Genomic DNA, 20,689 nt, shown 5'->3' on the forward strand with positions numbered 1-20,689 from the left:
TAGCTGAACTTCTTGGGGCATGCCCCGCAAAGGGCCCTGTTCAGGGCTGGTAAGGTAAAAGAGCTTTTAACTTTAGTAATTTAGAATAGGGTAGGGCATTTTTTATTTTGGGGGGCTTTGTTGTTTTATTAGGGGGCTTAGAGTAGGTGTAATTAGTTTAAAATTGTTGTAATATTTTTCTTATGTTTGTAGATATTTTTTTATTTTTTGTAACTTAGTTCTTTTTTATTTTTTGTACTTTAGTTAGTTTATTTCATTGTAGTTATTTGTAGATATTGTATTTAATTAATGTATTGATAGTGTAGTGTTAGGTTTAATTGTAGGTAATTGTAGGTAGTTTATTTAATTAATTTAATGATAGTATAGTGTTAGGTTTAATTGTATCTTAAGTTAGGATTTATTTTACAGGTAATTTTGTAATTATTTTAACTAGGTAACTATTAAATAGTTCTTAACTATTTAATAGCTATTGTACCTCTTTAAAATAATTACAAAGTTGCCTGTAAAATAAATATTAATCCTAAAATAGCTACAATGTAATTATAATTTATATTGTAGCTATATTAGGGTTTATTTTACAGGTAAGTATTTAGCTTTAAATAGGAATAATTTATTTAATAAGAGTTAATTAATTTCGTTAGATTAAAATTATATTTAATTTAGGGGGGTGTTAGTGTTAGGGTTAGACTTAGCTTTAGGGGTTAATCCATTTATTAGAATAGCGGTGAGCTCCGGTCGGCAGATTAGGGGTTAATAATTGAAGTTAGGTGTCGGCGATGTTAGGGAGGGCAGATTAGGGGTTAATACTATTTATTATAGGGTTAGTAAGGCGGATTAGGGGTTAATATATTTATTATAGTAGCGCTCAGGTCCGCTCGGCAGATTAGGGGTTAATAAGTGTAGGCAGGTGGAGGCGACGTTGTGGGGGGCAGATTAGGGGTTAATAAATATAATATAGGGGTCGGCGATGTTAGGGAAGCAGATTAGGGGTACATAGGGATAATGTAAGTAGCGGCGGTTTACGGAGCGGCAGATTAGGGGTTAATAATAATATGCAGGGGTCAGCGATAGCGGGGGCGGCAGATTAGGGGTTAATAAGTGTAAGGTTAGGGGTGTTTAGACTCGGGGTACATGTTAGAGTGTTAAGTGCAGACGTAGGAAGGGTTACCGCATAGCAAACAATGGGGCTGCGTTAGGAGCTGAACGCGGCTTTTTTGCAGGTGTTTGTTTTTTTTCAGCTCAAACAGCTCCATTGTTTCCTATGGGGGAATCGTGCACGAGCACATTTTTGAGGCTGGCCGCTTGCGTAAGCAACTCTGGTATCGAGAGTTGAAGCTGCGTTAAAAATGCTCTACGCTCCTTTTTTGGAGCCTAACGCAGCCATTCTGTGGACTCTCAATACCAGAGTTATTTTTATGGTGCGGCCAGAAAAAAGCCGGCATTAGTTTTTCGGGTCGTTACCGACAAAACTCCAAATCTAGCCGATATAATCTACATATTGAAGGGGCATTTATATATTAGATATCAAATATGACAACTGCCATTTCAAGTAAAAGGCAGGCCTATGCTGCTTCACTAACCCTGCCACAATTTATATAGGAACCAACAAAACTGTGAGGAAAAGGGGAGTTCCCTGGGTGTATCTGAAGCTCTCGCAAATCTTATATTCTCTGCATTTTATACCTGCAGGTCTCACTGATTTAACTTGCCAGGGGAGTTAAACATATAATACACCAGGCAGCTGTAATATACAGGCAAATATATAGTGAAATAACTTAATAACCCCCCCAAAGGTTTTCATAATTTATGACAAAATAGTAAACAATTATATTCCTTTGGTTATCATGCAATTCCCACTGTAATTGAAATCTCACATTTTATCTATGTGTCATTTTTCTTTGCAGATAATTTAAAAATGAAGTTGAAGACCCTTGGCGAAGAAGAAAAACAACTTATCTTGGAGATTAAAAGTAAAGAATGTGCTGAAAGAAAATTGGACATGGATGGAAAAATTAATCCATGGGATCTTCAATATTACCTGAATAAGATAGTAGAAACAAAATACTTAGTGGATCATGAAAAACTGCGGGAATATTTCCCAATGGAGACTGTCACAGAAAACTTGCTAAATATTTACCAAGATATCCTTGGACTCCGTTTTGAACGTGTGGATAATGTCCCTGTGTGGCATGAAAGTGTCATTCTGTACACAGTGTATGACAGCATGACTGATGAAGCACTTGGACAATTCTATTTAGACCTTTACCCAAGGTAAATCATATACATTGTATTAAATTTAGTAGTAGACATATTAAAGGAAAAAACAGGTTTTCTGTATTGCCCTTGAAAGAAGCTTAGAAGTCTTACTATGTTACTGTAAGTATTTTGTTAATTTTACCATTGGCCTGAATTCATTAAAGGGAAATAAAGGACGTGCAGTAGCTGCTACAATCAGTATTAACAGAGAGTATTAACTGCTGAAGTATGCTGCATGCATAGCTACCATTCAACACCTAGGGACATACGCTGGGCACATGTACATGATGCAAGTTAATTGTATTTATTTTTTTAAACAAAAGGGCTAAGGTTTTTTAATGGAAAGTGTTTTGGGGGTTTACTGCCCCATTCACCTGCAATACGTCCGCTGATTCCATTAGAATCTCATTGGACTCTTCTTGCAGGAGATTGCAAATTTTAACATGCTGGCACCTAGCACTGCTAAAATCTCTTGTTCTGAAACAAGAAACAAGAACATACAAGAAATGAAGGGCCAGATTATAAGTGGAGCTCAAAATATCACTTTAGCTAAAGCGCTATTTGCGGTCCACTTTCTAATACCAGTGCATGCACATACCTCACATTCACATTGCATGGAAGCATTGTGCTCACGAGCGCACGCTTCCATAGGCACCAATAGGAGTCTCGTTCTCATACACGGCATGAGAACTAGCGCACAGCGATGGCAGCCAATTGTAAATATATATGTATATAAGCATATACATATATGTCCTTCTAAATACTGGGAGAGTCCACAGCTGCATTCATTACTTGTGGGAATATAGAACTTGGCCACCAGGAGGAGGCAAAGACACCCCAGCCAAAGGCTTGAATACCTCCCCCACTTCCTCCATCCCTCAGTCATTCTTTGCCTTTCGTCACAGGAGGTTGGCAGAGAAATGTCAGAAGTTTTCAGAGTAGTTCCTTATAGAGGGTAGTACTCTTCAAGATGGAACTGAAGTTTCATATATTCTTATCAGCATCTCAGTGAGAGCATTGACGAAAGTTAGAATCTGGAGATGCAGGGAGAGTCTTTCTGCGAACCCATCCAGGCTCACATTAACAGCTCCTTAAGCAATCAGCGTTGATGAGCTTCGATGCCTGCTTTCTTTACTCAAGTCCATGTCAGATGCGCTGCTACAATCTGTCAAACTTGAAGGACCGTGTCACTGTTCCACTGCATAGATTCCGGTAAAATTGTTTCATTACTTTATACACTTGTTATCAATAGAAGACAGGGTCACAGTGGGACTCCTTTATCTTTATGGAATCAAGGGTTAATGTCTCCTAAGGGGGATTATTGAACGTTTGGGCTACTAAGCTGATACGGAACATACAGGTTTTTCTTTGGAGAGCTGCGCAGTTTCTTTTTATTAAGATGGCGCTCTTTTTCCTTAGCAGAGTTAGGTCCTGCATGAGCACCATGTGACTGGGAGTGGTCATGTTTTTTTCCCATCTTCCGATTCATGAACAGCTGTCTGTGGAGAGGAGCATCTTCTCCATCTGTCTGGGTCATTGGAGGTGGTGAGTGCCCCAGCCATTGGTGGTATATGGTGCCAGTTGTTTTTCCTTTTCTATAGATTGATATAGACAAGTTATGGAGGATTCTGATATTTTAGAGGATTCCTCCGATACAGATTTTGATACTTGTGTATATTGTGAGGAGGCCCCGGTAATACAGCCTTCTCAATTATGTTCCATATGCCACAATAGGGTGTTCTCAGCAACCAATATTGAAATGTTAGAGACCACTGAGTCATCTACCTCTGAGGATTCCGCGTCCAGTGAGGTGTGTTTTCTAGATTTTGTTCCTACATATGCAGTTGTCCCGGGTTCTGACCCTCCTTCGCCTGTAAGGAGTTTGTTTACACCAGAGGTTACTACGCTGTTCCGCATTTCCATCTCTATGGCCTTAGCTATGTTACCTATCTCCTGCCCATGGTCACTTGTGTAAAATAACGGTTGTGTCCGATCAGTCTTCTGGGGATGCTGTTCCCTCTGAGGCTTCAGAGGAAGATCCTCCTGGGTTGGAGTCTGCTGACTTGGGTCCTTCGACTGCGGAGGGCTTTGCATTTAGATTTCGAAGGGTACGCCTGCGGTTACTCCTGAAGGAGATTTTGGCGATGTTAGAGGTTCCCAGTACTGATCCGTCAGTTGCATCTCAGTCCTCTAAATATGATAACGATCTTAACTAGACGTGGAAAGGAGGGGATCCTATTCCTTGTCGTCTTGTGTTACCTTTTTTCTTTTTTGTTTATTTAGAATCCCAGTTCCGAGCTCGATGGGGGATTGTGTCATTTTACAGGCCGGACCTGTTTTTTGTTTGCACTCTCATTTTTCAGGGCAGTTGCCTTTTTTTCTTTGATTTGCTATTCCGTTTCGGTTAGTTTTTTGTTTTTTTTAGAGCTCTGGGTTGTTATAGAAGCTCTTCTTAGAAGGATGTTTCGTCACATTGGATTTTTGGTACTATCGACTTTAATATCGAGATTGTTGGAGTTTTCCAATGGAAGCTTCTAGGTTTCTGGTCGGGTGATGTTCCCTCAATTTTCTAGAATGAAAGTTAAGCCTCAGAGCTTATTTCTGTTTTGTTATTCTCAGTTTCCTAGCACTGCTGGGACCTAAGAATTTACTTTTATTATGTTTTTTATAACAGACGTGCCGTACCCTTGAGGACGAGCAGGACCTGTTTTGGGTAATAGTTAAGTCTGTTTTTTCCTTCAGAGAAGGAGCTCTTCTGGTCCAGGCAGAGCAGGTCCATCTATACCGGAGGACAGGCAAGACCTGTCTTAGGTTCTTTTGGATGGGCGCTTGATGCTGGATCATAGGGGTCTGGTGGTCCTGGAGGACGGAGTTGAGCCTTTCCTTCCGGCTGGGGTGTCTTTGCCTCCCTCACAGTGTATGCTTGTTCATAAAGTAGTTGTTTGTGTATTTCTCTTTTTAGCTGATTCAGAGTCGGAGCCAATTCTTAAAAATAGTTTTCCTCGCTTGTATGATGACATTGTGTGTGAACAGTGTATTTGTTTTATTAAGATTTTGACAATCAAGAAATAGAATTGTTTGATGTGTAAATGTGTCTATATGGATATTTATGGTTTTCAGCTAGAAATGTATCATTCCCCAGAATTTATGTAATTTGGGACATGCATATATCATATGTAACAGATCTGCTTTAGGTTTTAAACATTTGGGGCAATTCCCTGTGGACTCCATTTTCCAGTTTTTGTATAGTTTAGGTGTAATATATGCCATTTTAATGAGTCTGGTGTGAGCTTCTCTAAGATCCATCGAGAGTGTAGCGTGTCATACATTTTGAATGCTTTGTTTAATCTGCGTTAACGAGGTTTCTGAGTCTAGTACTCCTGACCATTTCTCACCAATGTGTCTCTGTGTGTTCTCATTGTCTAAAGCTACCAAAGCTTTGTAAACTGGAGATATGGATCTGACTCCCTGTGTGTATAATTTGCCTAGCCGTAAGATAGCATTGTCATTGCTAGGGAAATTTGTAGATTTTTGTAATGCTGTTACATAATGCTTTACTTGCAAATAGGCAAAGGGGTGTGTCCACGGTAAGGCATAATTTGTCTGTAATTGTGAGAATGTGCATATCGTTGCCCCATTACCTTCTAGAATCTTAGACACTGTATCTATTCCCAAACTCTTCTATTTCATAAATGTTTCTGTGGTCATCCCTGGAATGAAATTTGGATTTCTCTGTAAGGGGATATATTTGGTTGTTTCATGACTTATATTAAATTTGCGACATATTTTTCTCCACGCATATAGAGGTTGTTGCATTAATGGATAGTGTGCCAGGAGTTTGTCTACTTTTGTTGCTTGTAAATGTGGTAACATAGCTAATAACAAAGGTTCCACTATTTGTTGCTCTAACACAAGTATGGTGAAGCTATCTCCCCCTGTCACCCAATCAAACACATATTTAGCCTGGGTCACCCAGCTATAAAAATCAATATTTGGTAACGCCATACCTCCCGAGTCAATTGAGCTCATAATCCTACTTGATTTAATTCTATGCTTTTTGTTGGCCCAAATGAAAGAGAATATTAACGAGTTCCAAAATTTTAAATCCGTTTTATGAATTACTAATGGCAACATCTGTAGGATGTATAATAATTTGGGGAAGAGAATCATTTTTATTAGCCCTATTCTACCTTAAATTGTGAGTGGTAATTTCACCCAATGAGTCACCAAGTCCAACGCCTCTTTTTTTAATGGTGTATGGTTGGCATTATACTAGTTTGTGGAATCCATGGATAATTTAATTCCCAGGTATGTCAAGGTTTCCCCCACTAGCTTAAAGTTGTAGTGTAGGTCTGGTATGGTGTTAGTATGAGTCAGCCAAATGAGTTCAGTTTTATCTGTGTTAACTTTGTAACCCGATATGTGTCCAAAATCTGTGATGATTCTCATGATTTTAGGTACACTTGTTTGGGGGTCCTGTATGTATAAGACCATATCATCCGTGAAAAGTGATACATGCATTTTTGAGTTTCCAATTACAAGGCCTTCTGTTTCTAGTCTAATTTTTGCTGCTAGGGGTTCTAAAGCCAGGTCAAAAAGAAGAGGGGAAAGTGGACATCCCTCCTCGTACCTCTTTCCAGGGCTGAGATGGGACACCATTAACTAAGATCACAGCACTTGGTGCAGAATAGAGGATTTTGAGTACTTGTAGAAAGTCTCCTGTTATCCCAAATTGTTGAAGAGTGAAAAAAAAGATGGTACCAAAGAACCTTGTTGAACGCCTTTTCTGCGTCTACAAGCAGGGCGCAGGCTTCTTCAGCTTTTGATACTTTTCCCAGATGTCTGAGATTACAGTAATGTGTTAGAAGAAATTTTCCAGGCATTGGTTACTGCTGATCTACCCTTCACAAAACCTGTTTGGGTTTGGTGAATTAGGTCAGGGAGAATAAGGGCCAATCTATTTGCAAGAATTTTAGTGAAAAGTTTGTAATCCGAATTCATTAAAGAAATCGTTTGCTTCAGTGAATCTTTGGGATATGTTGGTTTCGCCTTTTAAAATGCAGTTAAAAACCTTTGAAAGTGTGTCTACTATCTCATGCTGGAGTATCTTGTAGAATTCTCCTGGGAGTCCATCTGGCCCCGGGGTTTTCTCGAGTGGGAGGTTTCCTATGGCTTTTATTATCTCCTTTGGATCTATTGGGGTATTACGTGATTGTCGTTGGGCATCTGACAATGTTGGTAATGTAAGATTAGTCCAGAACTTATCTCTGTGTGCAGATTCTACCTCTTGAGTTTTATATAGGTCTGAAAAATAATTGCCAAACACTTTTTGAATGCCTGCAGTTTCTGTGTATATTATATCATCTTGTTTGATGGCAGCTATTGTGTTCATTCCCCTAGCTAGCTTCGTCAGCCTGGCCAGCATTCTACCCGTCTTATTACCGTGGCGGTAAAATCTAGCTTGGGTTATTGTCAAATGTCTAGCTGCATTCTGCATCATACATGTGTCTCTATGTGTTTTAGTTTCTTTGTATTTGCGTCTATTAGCTTCTGTGGGGTTGCGTAGGTATCTGTTTCTTGCGTTTAATACTTGTTTTAATAGCAATTCCTCCTTGAATTATTTCCTCTTTTTGATGTTTATTACATATATAGTTGTGACACCTCTGAACACTGCCATGCCTGCCTTCCAGAAAAGGATAAGATTATATATATGTTGCTGATTTAGTGAACTGTAGGCCAACCACTCTCCCACTAAGTGTTTCCTGAGGTTAGCATCATGAGCTAGGTATTTGGGAAATGACCAAGTGTTTTGATGTGTTTTTAAATGCCCTAATTTAATTTTGAGCATGACTGGAGCATGATCTGAAATAACTAGGCTGTCTATTGTAGTGTCCAAGATTCTAGAGTTCAAGGATTTTGATATCAAGAAAAGGTCAATGCAAGATAGTGTATCTTTTGCGGGGTGACACACGTGTCATTCTTTGATTCTGGATTCCTGTCGCTCCAGATGTCAGTGAGTGAGAGAGCATTTTTAAATTTAGTCAGTATCTGGGAGTCTCTTTTTGGATTAGTGTGGTTTGTGATTTTAGTGCGAGATCTGGATTTTTATACCTGTCTGCTGGGGTTTGTGGTGCTATGTTATAGTCTCCTCCCAATATTAACGGTATATCTATCATATGTAGGAGGCGGGTTCTGAGGGAACTCCAAAAGTTCCTTTTTTTGTGTGTGTGTGGTCCATAGACATAGAGAAAAGCAACTCCTCTAGCCCACCTACTTTCATACTAGATTACTTCCCCTACCCAACCTTGCCGTAATTTTTGATCTTCGCTAGGTTTCAAGTGGGTTTCTTCTAATATAGTTATGTCTGCTTTCTTAGAATTAAGGTATTTCAAGATGGTCTTTCTTTTTATGGGTGATGTGATTCCCCCACATTCCAAGATATAATACATGTCCCCATATTTGGACTGCAGCGCAGAGCTACTATATCTACGTGCTTCCTGGATTTGCTAGGATGATTCAGTTATCCCTAACTGTGTGAGTAAGTTAAATTGTATGCGTGTGAAGTGAACACCCTGGGGAACCCTCCTGAAAACTGGTAAATGAAGCAAATAGTAAACAGTCCCTTTGAATGATACAATAAAAATAAAATATAGATGGTGAACAACAAACAAGAAATAGTACAATTAGATGACTGCAACAATTAATGCAACTCAATTTAAGCAATAAATGCCAAACAACCCAACCACCTCCCCCATTTCAAAAAGGATATAGAGCTGTCACCACAATACTCATGGGAAACTCTGGATAATAAAGTAAAGTCTTCAGTCCTTGCATATCGAGTTCCTAACAACAAGGTCACAAGTGCCACAAGACAGATAGTTCTTCTTTCGCTCCTCTTCAGCCCTCCTCTTCTTCAATTCTATCCGCCTCTCTCTGGCTTTTGTTACTTAAGTTCTGTGCTCTCATAAACTCTTGGAGCTGTCTGGTAGATTCAAAGAACTTTGGGCCTTGCGCTGTCTGTAGCTTTAACCTTACCGGGTAAAGAAGTGAAACCGATTCCCCTCTGTCTAGAAGCTCCTTACAGTAAGGGGAGAATTATCTGCGTTCCTTTGCTACCTTGAATCAAATCATTACAACTTATAATCTGAATACTACAAATAGATGAACACTTAGCTCTCTGAAGCCTTGGCTCTTTGTGCCCTGTGCTTCTAAGTGCCCTGTGTTACAAGTGGCCAAGTTAAGAGCTGGAGTTAGAAACTGGAGGGGGAAACTGCAGTCCCACTAACAGGTAAAACCTACTAACTATACACCTGCATAATGCTTTCCATGTCTTTTCTGCTATTTCTGTCTGCCCTTTTCCTAAAAATCACTGCACTTCCCTGTAGCAGCAATAACCCCCACACTATCCGTATCTCACCCTCACTCCTCTCATCCCGTATGCTGTCCTCTCATGAACTACTCTGTCTCCTTAGAAATACTTCCCCTATTTAACTCTCCTGTGTTTAATCATACCCGTTCCTACAAGTCCCCCTCTCACATTCTGTCACTCACAATCCTACTACTGCTTGCTGCTGGTGACATCTCTCCTAACCCTGGCCCAGCAGCAATCACCACACTTTTACACTCTCACTCAGTCCCCCACTGCAAAAACTCTAGGTCACGCAATCCTAACAATCTCATCTCTATTAGCCCACAGTGCTTATCACCTCTCTTTTCTTGTGCTCTTTGGAATGCTTGCTCTGTCTGTAACAAACTTACAACTGTTCATGACCTGTTTGTCTCTAACACCTTCAATCTTCTAGAAATTACTGAAACCTGGCTATCTTCCTCTGACACTGCTTCCATTGCTGCTCTCACGCATGGTGGTCTCCACTTTAGCCACACACCTAGGCCAGGTGAAAGACACGGTGGCGGTGTTGGAATCTTACTCTCCCCCTCCTGCTCCTTTCAGCACCTGCAGCCTCATCCATCTCTCTCCGTTTGCTCCTTTGAAGTTCACTGCATCCAACTATTCTCCCCCCTCTCCCTCAGGGTGGCAGTTATCTATCGCCTCCCTGGACCAACCTCCCAATTCCTTGATAACTTTGCTGCCTGGCTTTCTCACTTTCCCTCTACAAATACACCTGCTTTAATCTTGGGGGACTTCAACATCCCCATTGATAACCCATCTGCCCCTGCTGCCTCTAAGCTTCTCTCACTCACAAACTCCTTTGGTCTTTCACAATCCACCCTATTCCCTACTCACCGCGATGGACACTCTATTGATCTAGTATTCTACATCTGCTCTATCTCCGACGCCACCTGTCGCCCATTTCCCATCTCAGACCACCATCTGCTCACCTTTAAACTTAACATACAGGCTAAACCTACTTCTCCCCCCCGCACCTGTAGAAATCGGCACAAACACCTCCCCATGCTTCCACAATATCCTGCCCTGACCTTGCTACAACCCACTATAACAATACTCTCTCCTCTGCACTGGACACTTTCGCTCCTCCCCAAATACGCAAAACCCCACGTCGTCAGCTCCAACCCTGGCACTCTAAGCAAACACGCTACCTGCAAAAATGCTCCCGTGCTGCTGAACGTGCCTGGAGGAAATCCCGCTCTGAATCAGATTTCCTCCACTATAAGTTCACTCTTTATTCTTACTCCTCTGCCCTTCACTTAGCCAAGCAAACCTACTTCTCTTCTCTTATATCTACTCATGCCTCAAACCCTAAACATCTCTTATCCACCTGCTCCCCCCCCTTCATCTGCCTTTAGTGCTCAAGACCTGGCAGACTACTTTTTCAACAAAACAATTGCCATCCAAAGTAATATCCCAACACAAGACTGCAACCTTACATCTCCACCCCCGGCAACCCCCTCCACCACTCTCAGCACCTTCCACCCTACCACTGAGAATGAAGTGAGTTCCTTATTATCTTCCTCACACCTCACTACCTGCCCACTTGACCCTATCCCTTCACATCTAATACGTTCTCTGTCTTCTTCCTTCAAACATGCAAAGGTCACCCCCATCCTCAAAAAAACTTCCCTCGACCCCAATTCTCCTACAAACTACCGCCCCATATCACTGCTTCCGCTAGCTTCAAAAGTCCTGGAAAAACTAGTCTTCAATCGCTTAACCCACTTCTTGTCCTCCAACTCACTGCTCGACCCCTTGCAATCTGGCTTCCGTTCCCAACACTCAACTGAGACTGCCCTCACCAAGATTACCAATGATCTTCTTTCTGCTAAAAAAAATGGCCACTACTCAATACTTATCTTACTTGATCTGTCTGCTGCCTTTGACACCGTTGACCATCCCCTTCTCCTACAGACTCTCAGCTCCCTTGGGTGTCTCTGACACTGCCCTTTCCTGGATCCACTCCTATCTCTCTAATAGGTCCTTTTCTGTCTCCTTTGCTGACGACTCCTCCTCTCCATTGCCTCTGTCTTTTGGAGTACCTCAAGGCTCTGTTCTGGGTCCTCTACTCTTCTCTATTTATACTTACTCACTGGGTAAACTTATCAGTAGCTATGGCTTCAACTACCACCTCTATGCTGATGATACTCAGATTTACCTATCCACCCCTTCACTCTCTCCTTCTGTCCTTTCTCACATCAGTGTCTGCTTATCTGGCATTTCTTCTTGGTTGGCCTCTCACCACCTAAAAATCAATATGTCCAAGACTGAGCTCCTTCTAATCCCCCCCTCTAATTCTATCCCGGTTCCTAACTTTTCAATCACTGTTGGTGACACCACTATCTCCCCATCACCCCAAGTCCGCTGCCTAGGAGTTACACTTGACTCCAATCTGTCCTTCATACCCCACATCCAATTGCTCTCTTCCTCCTGTCGCAACCACCTACGCAATATCTCCAAAATTCGTCCGTTTCTTAATGCTGAAACTACTAAACAGCTAATCCACTCCCTGGTAATCTCCTGACTTGACTACTGTAATAACCTACTAACTGGCTTTCCTCTCTCCCGCCTCTCCCCTCTTCAATCCATCCTAAATGCCTCTGCTAGGCTAATTCACTTTTCCCGACGCCCTGTATCTGCTGCACCTTTCTGCAAGTCCCTTCACTGGCTACCCATCCACAGTAGAATTAAATTCAAAATTCTCATCCTGACCTACAAAGCCCTTACCAATGCAGCCCCTTCCCCCCGTACCTGTCCTCACTCATCAACAAATACACTCCAGCCTGCCCCCTAAGATCCAACAATGACCTGCTCCTTGCATCTTCTACCATCAACTCCTTCCATAGGCTACAGGACTTCTCTTGTGCGGCACCAACCATCTGGAATGCACTTCCTAGAGCTGTCAGAATCTCCCCTAACCTTTCCTCCTTTAAACGCTCCCTAAAGACCTTTCTGTTCAGGGAAGCTTATTACCCAACTTGGTAACAAATTAATTTCACTTGCCTAATTGCTGCCCCCATCTAACTCCACACTAACATCAGTCTCACCTTTGCAGTCCCCACCTCCTGTTTCTCACCCTCCTACCCATCTAGATTGTAAGTTCCCACAGGAAAAGGGCCCTCAATTCTCCCTGTATTTGCTTGTTAAACTTTGTCTGGTGTCTTTTATATTGTACTGTACTTTTATTTTTGTACCCATTGACAGCGCTGCGGAATCTATTGGCGCTTTATAAATAAATAATAATAATAATACCTCTGCCGAATAATCCTGAAACAGATGGATCTTTCTGCCCTCGTAGGTCAGCTCAGGCGTTTGTCTATATGCCTTTAGGAGCAGGGTTTTGTCCTTGTAGTTTAAGTATTTAATCATGATTTGCCTGGGTGGTGTTTTTTGATCTGTTCTCTGCTACAAGGGTCCAATTCTGTGGGCTCTTTCCACGGCACAAGGTAAATTAGAGCTTGAGATGCGTAATAGGTTTGGCAGCATCTGTTGTTTCGCCTGGACCTATTTTCCAGGTCATCCAGCTTTTCTTGGAGAACTCTGTTTTGTCATTGTAATTGTGAGATATTAAGAGTGGCCTCTCTTTTTTGTGATTCAGTGTCCGCTACTTTTTGTTCCACAGTTGTGAGTCTAGTGGAGAATACTTTAAAGTCAGATGTCAGGGCATCCAGGCTCGTCTGCAACTGTTCTATCTTTGGCAAAAAGAGTGCCGACAATTGGGATACTATTGGATGAGTGTCTTGCGGTGAAAGATCTGTCACCTCCGCAGTTTTTGAGGGTGATGTGTGAACCTCTGCTTGATGTTTGAGTCTTCTATCTTGTTAATGTTGCTTGCTAGCCATGTTGTCTGTTTTTTTGCTGTACAGCGTGTAGTATTTTTGCATACAGAAAATATGCGCCAAAAACAATGGCTCCAGTAGTGAAATATTCAATTAGGTTCCTGCAGGTTCAATAGGAGTCCAAACGTGGTAGACTGAAGGTGTGAATATGAGGGGGGGTCAGGGGTGGCCTTGAATGCCTCACACCATCATGCTGTGCTTAATACTGTTTGGATAACAGAAAAGTTATTGTTAGAATAAGTCAGGATCTTTTTATCTTATTCAACTACTTACAATGAGTAGTGGTGCTTTGCTGACAATATACTAAGTAAAGACTTGTACTCAGCTAACTAGCTTCTCCTACTTGTCCCCACTGCTGTCTTTTGGTTATAGCTACCACTGGGGGTCTTTCAATCGCTCCGTCTCCTATAATCCCACTGTAGCACTTGGCTGGGAGCTGTAGTAATTAGTAGTTGATTAATCAAATGATTAACTGGCCCTCTGAGGACTGATTGCTAGGGTCTGCTATGCCAATGTTTAGATAGTAGATTTGTATTATGGTGGTAGCAGTTTAGGCTATGTAGCTGTGCCTTTGGTGTAGTTTCATGTATGAAGGTGGGCCACGTGGATGTAATAGGGCTTATGAGTACCGCACCTTGGGTATATAAGAGTTCGCAGATATTTTTGTCTTTATTTCCCTGATTGAAATTGCCTCTATTGCCTATAAGTTTTGAAGTGTTTAGGTAGTTTTGTCATCGCTGAGGGCCCTTTTATGTCTCTTGCGTGTTGCTGCTGAAGCAAGATGGCAGCTTCCTGCCTGCAAAGTAACTCACCCAGTGACCTGGACCTGTGAGGCATCAAGTGCTTAAGTGGCTGTCTCTTTCCAGCAAATGTCTATCACCCGACCCCTTTGTGACTGCAGGTCGTTTTCTAGTAGTCTCCTCTTTTAGGCCGCAGCCACGACCTCCTATAGGGTTATTTTTTTTAAAACCGGCTTGCCAGTGAGGGAGTTGTTTTCTTTACTCCTCGCTATTCTTTGTACGGACAAAGGTTCCAACCTTCTGTCAAGGATTGTTAGAAATTCAAATGGATGGTTAACACCTTGAGATTAGTTATGCATAATGAAACCGCTTAATGCAAAAAACAATCATTGTTTATTTTGCCCTCTTAATGTAATTTAGCTTGAAAATGTAGAATTTTCTAATTCTCAGACCTTGAAATGTACCCTGCTGCATTTCTGTCCCTAATTAACTTCATCAGATATCAACTGCAAAACAACTCCCTTTATAGCTTTGGCTAACCTTGTTGTCTGTGGACTAAAGCCTAGATTGGCCTCTCCAAATACGATAAATGGTGGGTGGAGTTTGGCTAATGATTAAGAATTGAAGTAAAAATTATGTTACTTTGTTTTCTTTCATAAGGCGCTGAGAGTCCATGTGCCATTACTCCTGGGATTCAACTTCTGGCCACTAGGTGGGGGCAAAGATTCTCAAAACTCCAAGAGCACTCAATTCCTCCCACTTCTCTGGTATGCCAGTATGATCTTTGCCTCCACAGGAGGAAGGTGAAGAATTGAGGTGATCCAGATTCTTTGTTGAGGGGGGTCCTCAGCCTGATGTGAGGCCCATTTCCCTTCTCAGAGAGCTGCTGCTTTGGACAGAGGGGAGGTTGGAGTATTGGGTAGTGACACAATTATTCCTAGTGTGGAATTAGTCAAAAGCCTGTTTGCTCCTGTTGGGTTGTTGATATACTCCTTACATAGATCTCTGCTGTGATGTTTTTTACCAGGATAAGGCAGTTTAAATGTCTAAATTTGACTTTTTACCAAAAATACGGCTAGATCACGAGTTTGGCGTTAGCCTTAAAAAGCAGCGTTGAGAGGTCCCAACGCTGCTTTTTAACGCCTGCTGGTATTATAAGTCAGGCAGGAAAGGGTCTACCGCTCACTTTTCTTCCGCGACTCGAGGCTACCGCAAATCCCCTTACGTCAATTGCGTATCCTATCTTTTTAATGGGATTTGCCTAACGCTGGTATTACGAGCCTTGGAAGAAGTGAGCGGTAGACCCTCTCCTGCCAAGACTCCTACCGCATTTAAAAGTCAGTAGTTAAGAGTTTTATGGGCTAACACCGGAACATAAAGCTCTTAACTAAAGTGCTAAAAAGTACACTAACACCCATAAACTACCTATTAACCCCTAAACCGAGCCCCCCCCCCACATCGGAAACACTATAATAATTTTTTTAACCCCTAATCTGCCGACCGGACATCGACGCTACCTACATTATACCTATGAACCCCTAATCTGCTTCCCCTAACATCGCCATCTACATTATATTTATTAACCCCTAATCTGCCGCACCAAACATCGCCACCACCTGCCTACAATTATTAACCCCTAATCTGCCTACCGGACATCGCCGCCACTTTAATAAATGTATTAACCCCTAAACCACCGTACTCCCGCCTCGCAAACACTATTTAAATTTTATTAACCCCTAATCTGCCATCCCTAACATCGCCGACACCTATCTACATTTATTAACCCCTAATCTGCCGACCCCAACGTTGCCGCTACTATAATAAATGTATTAACCCCTAAACCTAAGTCTAACCCTAAGTCTACAAAAATAATCTAAAACTATACAAATATGTCAGATGTTAAACAACACAATGTACAGGGTGACTAGAATAGAGTACAATACTCCCCTCTCAAATGACCGCTGCTCTCTAACAGTCTCTCCCAACCGGACTGTGAGTAGAAAGTGAATCGAATATATAGAGGCGCTGATCTTGAATCTCGTGTATATGGACGTACACACTGAAGAAAGAAAAACTTGGCTTGTGATTTGCAGAAGTTAACAACAAATTAATGTGCAGTATACTCACTCCGAAAAATTCAGAGTTCAGCTTCTTCGAAAGGTTTTTCTGTCTCAAACTTTCCCAATTTCCACACTGTGTTTGTGTCTGTGGATAATGAAAATTGCACTGCAGGTGATTGAATCTTTTGCTTGATAAAAAGTGCAATATACTCACTCCGATAAATTTCGGAATCCGGCTCCTCAGAACGTATTGTGTAGTTTGAAATTACTTCCAAAAAGGCAGCAAAAATACTTGTTGTGGTAAAAAACAAATATTTATTAAAACATAATAAAATGCTCTTATTTATCTTGGCTCTACGCGTTTCAACGACAGTGTCGTCTTTTTCAAGAGCAGTAAAAACAATTGGAAGTGCTGCCTTTGGAGTGTTAACAGGTGTATTTATACAGGTAATCATTGTTCCTGTTCCGGTGGTAAACACCGGAATAGGACTCACAAATAAAACATTTTAATTTTGTATTTATTCCAATCCAATTGTGTTTTGAGAATGATATTTATTTATTTTGTATTTAAGCTTTTGGCGCTTAAACTCTCAATAATTTTTCAAATTGGATTGGTATAAATGAAAAAAAGCCTTTTGGCCAATCAGAGGGGAGAAAATTAAAGTTCCCTTTCAAGTCCTGGTTTTAAGCAGTTTCTTTTCAGGTCCGCCAGATGATGCGTGGTCATATGTTCTCATCAATCAAGTAGAGAGCGTTGTTTTCAATGCTTCGTATGTAAAGGCCTAAGCTCCGGTTTGTCCAATGAGTTCCGTGTCACATGTCTCGGATTGACCAATCTCTCTATGCGCGACATTTTACTATGTTCCATTGATAGCCAGTGTTTTGGATTTTCTAGGGAGTATGTAATGAAAAGTGCAAGTCACTTTGAATCATATATATTACAGACATAGACAACTTCGTGACAATATTTCACAAAAATCTTGGGTTACAACCTTTTCAATTTCTTTTGAATATTAATTAGTGCAACATGCACTCGAATATCGATGTTGCCATCAAATGTATAAACTTTGCCATCAAATATGAATTTTAAATATAAATTTCGCCATCAAGTATAAATTTTGCCATCAAATATAAATTTTGCCATCAAATATAAATTTATCTTCACATATAATTTCTGAACAGAATCACAGTAATATTGTGTATGTAATTGGGATAAATATTAGACTATTTGAAATATAATGAAACCTAAACAGAATAAAATAATTTATTAAATATATTAAATATAAAATAAAATAAAATAAAATGAAAATAAAATAAATTATATGAACGCTGCCACTCTAATATCTTTATTTAAACCATAATGTCCATATGTTTTTAATGTGTGTATCCACCATAATTCTCTTCTATTGAGTTCTTTTTCTATCTCTCCCCCTCTCCAGTGTAATGAAACCTTCTCTATACCTATCCATGATAGATGTTTTTTATCGTATAGAGGACAATTATTATAGTGTAAAGGGACACCATGATCTTCTTTTTCTTTTTCAATTTTATTAAGATGTTCTAATATACGAGTTTTAGCAAATCTTGAAGTTTGTCCTAAATATTGAATCTGACAATTACACTGAAGTAAATATATTATATTTTTGGTTTTGCAAGTGATGAAATCTTTTATTGTGTATGATTTATTTGTTACTGAAGAAGTGAATGTCTTATGTGTCTTTTTAGTATAATTGCATGCTTTACAATGTCCACATGTATAAAATCCTGTTAAATTGGCAATTTGGATAGGTTTAGGTGGCTTCATCCCCTTGATAAGGGAAGGTGCCAATTTTTGTTTGAAGTTTGTTCCCTTCCTGAAAGTTATCAAAGGTTTGTTTGGAATGATATTATTTAAGTATTCATCATTTTTTAGAACATTCCAATGTTGATTTATAATATGTTTGATCTGTTTGTGTCCACTATTGTATGTGGTAATGAATCTTGGAAAATTTGGATTATTGGTACTTTTTTTGTCAGTGTTCAGTATTAAAGAATCTCGATTCCTGTTTCCCACTTCAACTCTATCTTGTTCTAATGTGTTGCTGTCATAGCCTTTTTGCTCAAATCTTTCTTTAATTATCTTAGATTGGGTATTGAAATCATCTGTGGTATCACAATTTCTTCGTATACGGAGAAATTGTCCTTTAGGGATTGCTTTTAGCCAGGTTGGATGGTGTTCACTGTCTCTCCTTATATAAGTGTTCATGTCACAGCTTTTGAAAAAGGTCCTAGTGTGTATATTTCCTGCTTCAACAAAAATTGTTAAGTCTAGAAAATTAATGTGAGTTTTATTGAATTCAGGTGTTAGTATTATACCCATATTATTTTCATTCAGATAAGAGACAAAGTTATTTGATGCAGTGAGTATACTGCACATTAATTTGTTGTTAACTTCTGCAAATCACAAGCCAAGTTTTTCTTTCTTCAGTGTGTACGTCCATATACACGAGATTCAAGATCAGCGCCTCTATATATTCGATTAACCCTAAGTCTAACCCCCCCCAACTTAAATATAATTTAAATTAAACGAAAGAAATTTATTACAATTAAATAAATTATTCCTATTTAAAAATAAATACTTACCGATAAAATAAACCCTAATATACCTACAATATAACTAATAGTTACATTATAGCTATTTTAGGATTTATATTTATTTTACAGGCAACTTTGTATTTATTTTAACTAGGTACAATAGTTATTAAATAGTTATTAACTATTTAATAACTACCTAGCTAAAATAAGTACAAAATTACCTGTAAAATAAATCCTAACTTAAGTTACAATTACACCTAACACTACTCTATAAATAAATAAATTAACTAAATTAAATTAAACTAATTACAATTAAATGAAATAAACTAAATTACGAAAAAAAACCCACTAAATTACAGAAATTAAAAAAAGAATTACAAGAATTTTAAACTAATTACACCTAATCTAATCCCCCTAATAAAATAAAAAAGCCCCCCAAAATAATAAAATGCCCTACCCTATACTAAATTACAAATAGCCCTTAAAAGGGCCTTTTGCGTGGCATTGCCCCAAAGTAATCAGCTCTTTTACCTGTAAAAAAAATTACAATACCCCCCCAACATTAAAACCCACCACCCACACACCCAACCCTACTCTATAACCCACCCAATCCCCCCTTAATAAAACCTAACACTACCCCCTTGAATATCACCCTACCTTGAGCCGTCTTCACCCAGCCGGGCACAAGTGGTCCTCCAGAGGGGCAGAAGTCTTCATCCGATCCGGCCAGAAGAGGACCTCCAGACGAGCAGAAGTCTTCATCCAGGCGGCATATTCTATCTTCATTCATCCGGAGTGGAGCGGGTCCATCTTGAAGCCAGCCGACGTGGAGCATCCTCTTGATTGGAACAGCCAATAGACTGCAAGCTCAATCCTATATATAATATATATACCCGCCAACATTACAACCCACCACCCACATACCCCTACTCTAAAACCCACCCAATCCCCCATTAAAAAAACCTAACACTAACCCCCTTAAGATCACCCTACCTTGAGCCGTCTTCACCCAGCCGGGCACAAGTGGTCCTCCATACAGCAGAAGTCTTCATCCAATCAGGGCAGAAGAGGTCCTTCAGACGGCAGAAGGCTTCATCCAGGCGGCATCTTCTATCTTCATCCTTCCGGAGCGGATCGGGTCCATCTTCCATCCAGCCGACGCGGAGCATCCTCTTCAATCGAAGTCCTAACGAAGAATGAAGGTTCCTTTAAATGACGTCATCCAAGATGGCGTCCCTCGAATTCCGATTGGCTGATAGGATTCTATCAGCCAATCGGAATTAAAGTAGGAAAAATCTGATTGGCTGATGCTATCAGCCAATCGGATTGAAGATTGGATCAGCCAATAGAATGCAAGGTCAATTCTATTGGCTGATCCAATCAGCCAATCAGATTGAACTTCAATCCGATTGGCTGATTAAATCAACCAATCAGATTTTTCCTACCTTAATACTCCAAATAATATGTGAGTATATTTAACAATCTTTCTTTAAACTAAACCCACAATCAAATATGCATATACTAAGACAATAAAATTAATATAAATTCCTGAATTCATTATTATTAGTTAATATCTATGAACATATTGAAGTATATTTATGGGAACCAGAATATGAATCAATATTATACGCGTTTAAAAACTATTAAAATATGCTATGCAGAGTTCATACACGTATACCTTATTCACAATAGTCTTTCATTCAATTAACACAATAAGATTAAAGTATAAACCACTGAACATTCAGACTGATACAATTTTAACAGTGCTTAGTTAAACAATAGGATAATATATATACTCTAATTGAAACA

General features: G+C 39.9%; 1 protein-coding gene across 1 annotated transcript in view; it reads left to right on the top strand.

The window, feature by feature from the left end:
* The window catches only part of NLN (neurolysin), a 322,838-nt gene that overhangs the window by 148,767 nt on the left and 153,382 nt on the right, over positions 1–20,689 (top strand). Inside the window, 1 exon segment of the mRNA XM_053701341.1 lies at positions 1,905–2,271. Coding sequence (XP_053557316.1) covers positions 1,905–2,271 — 367 coding nt within the window.

Source organism: Bombina bombina, chromosome 2 (genome assembly GCF_027579735.1).
Source record: "Bombina bombina isolate aBomBom1 chromosome 2, aBomBom1.pri, whole genome shotgun sequence".
NCBI classification, from domain to species: domain Eukaryota; kingdom Metazoa; phylum Chordata; class Amphibia; order Anura; family Bombinatoridae; genus Bombina; species Bombina bombina.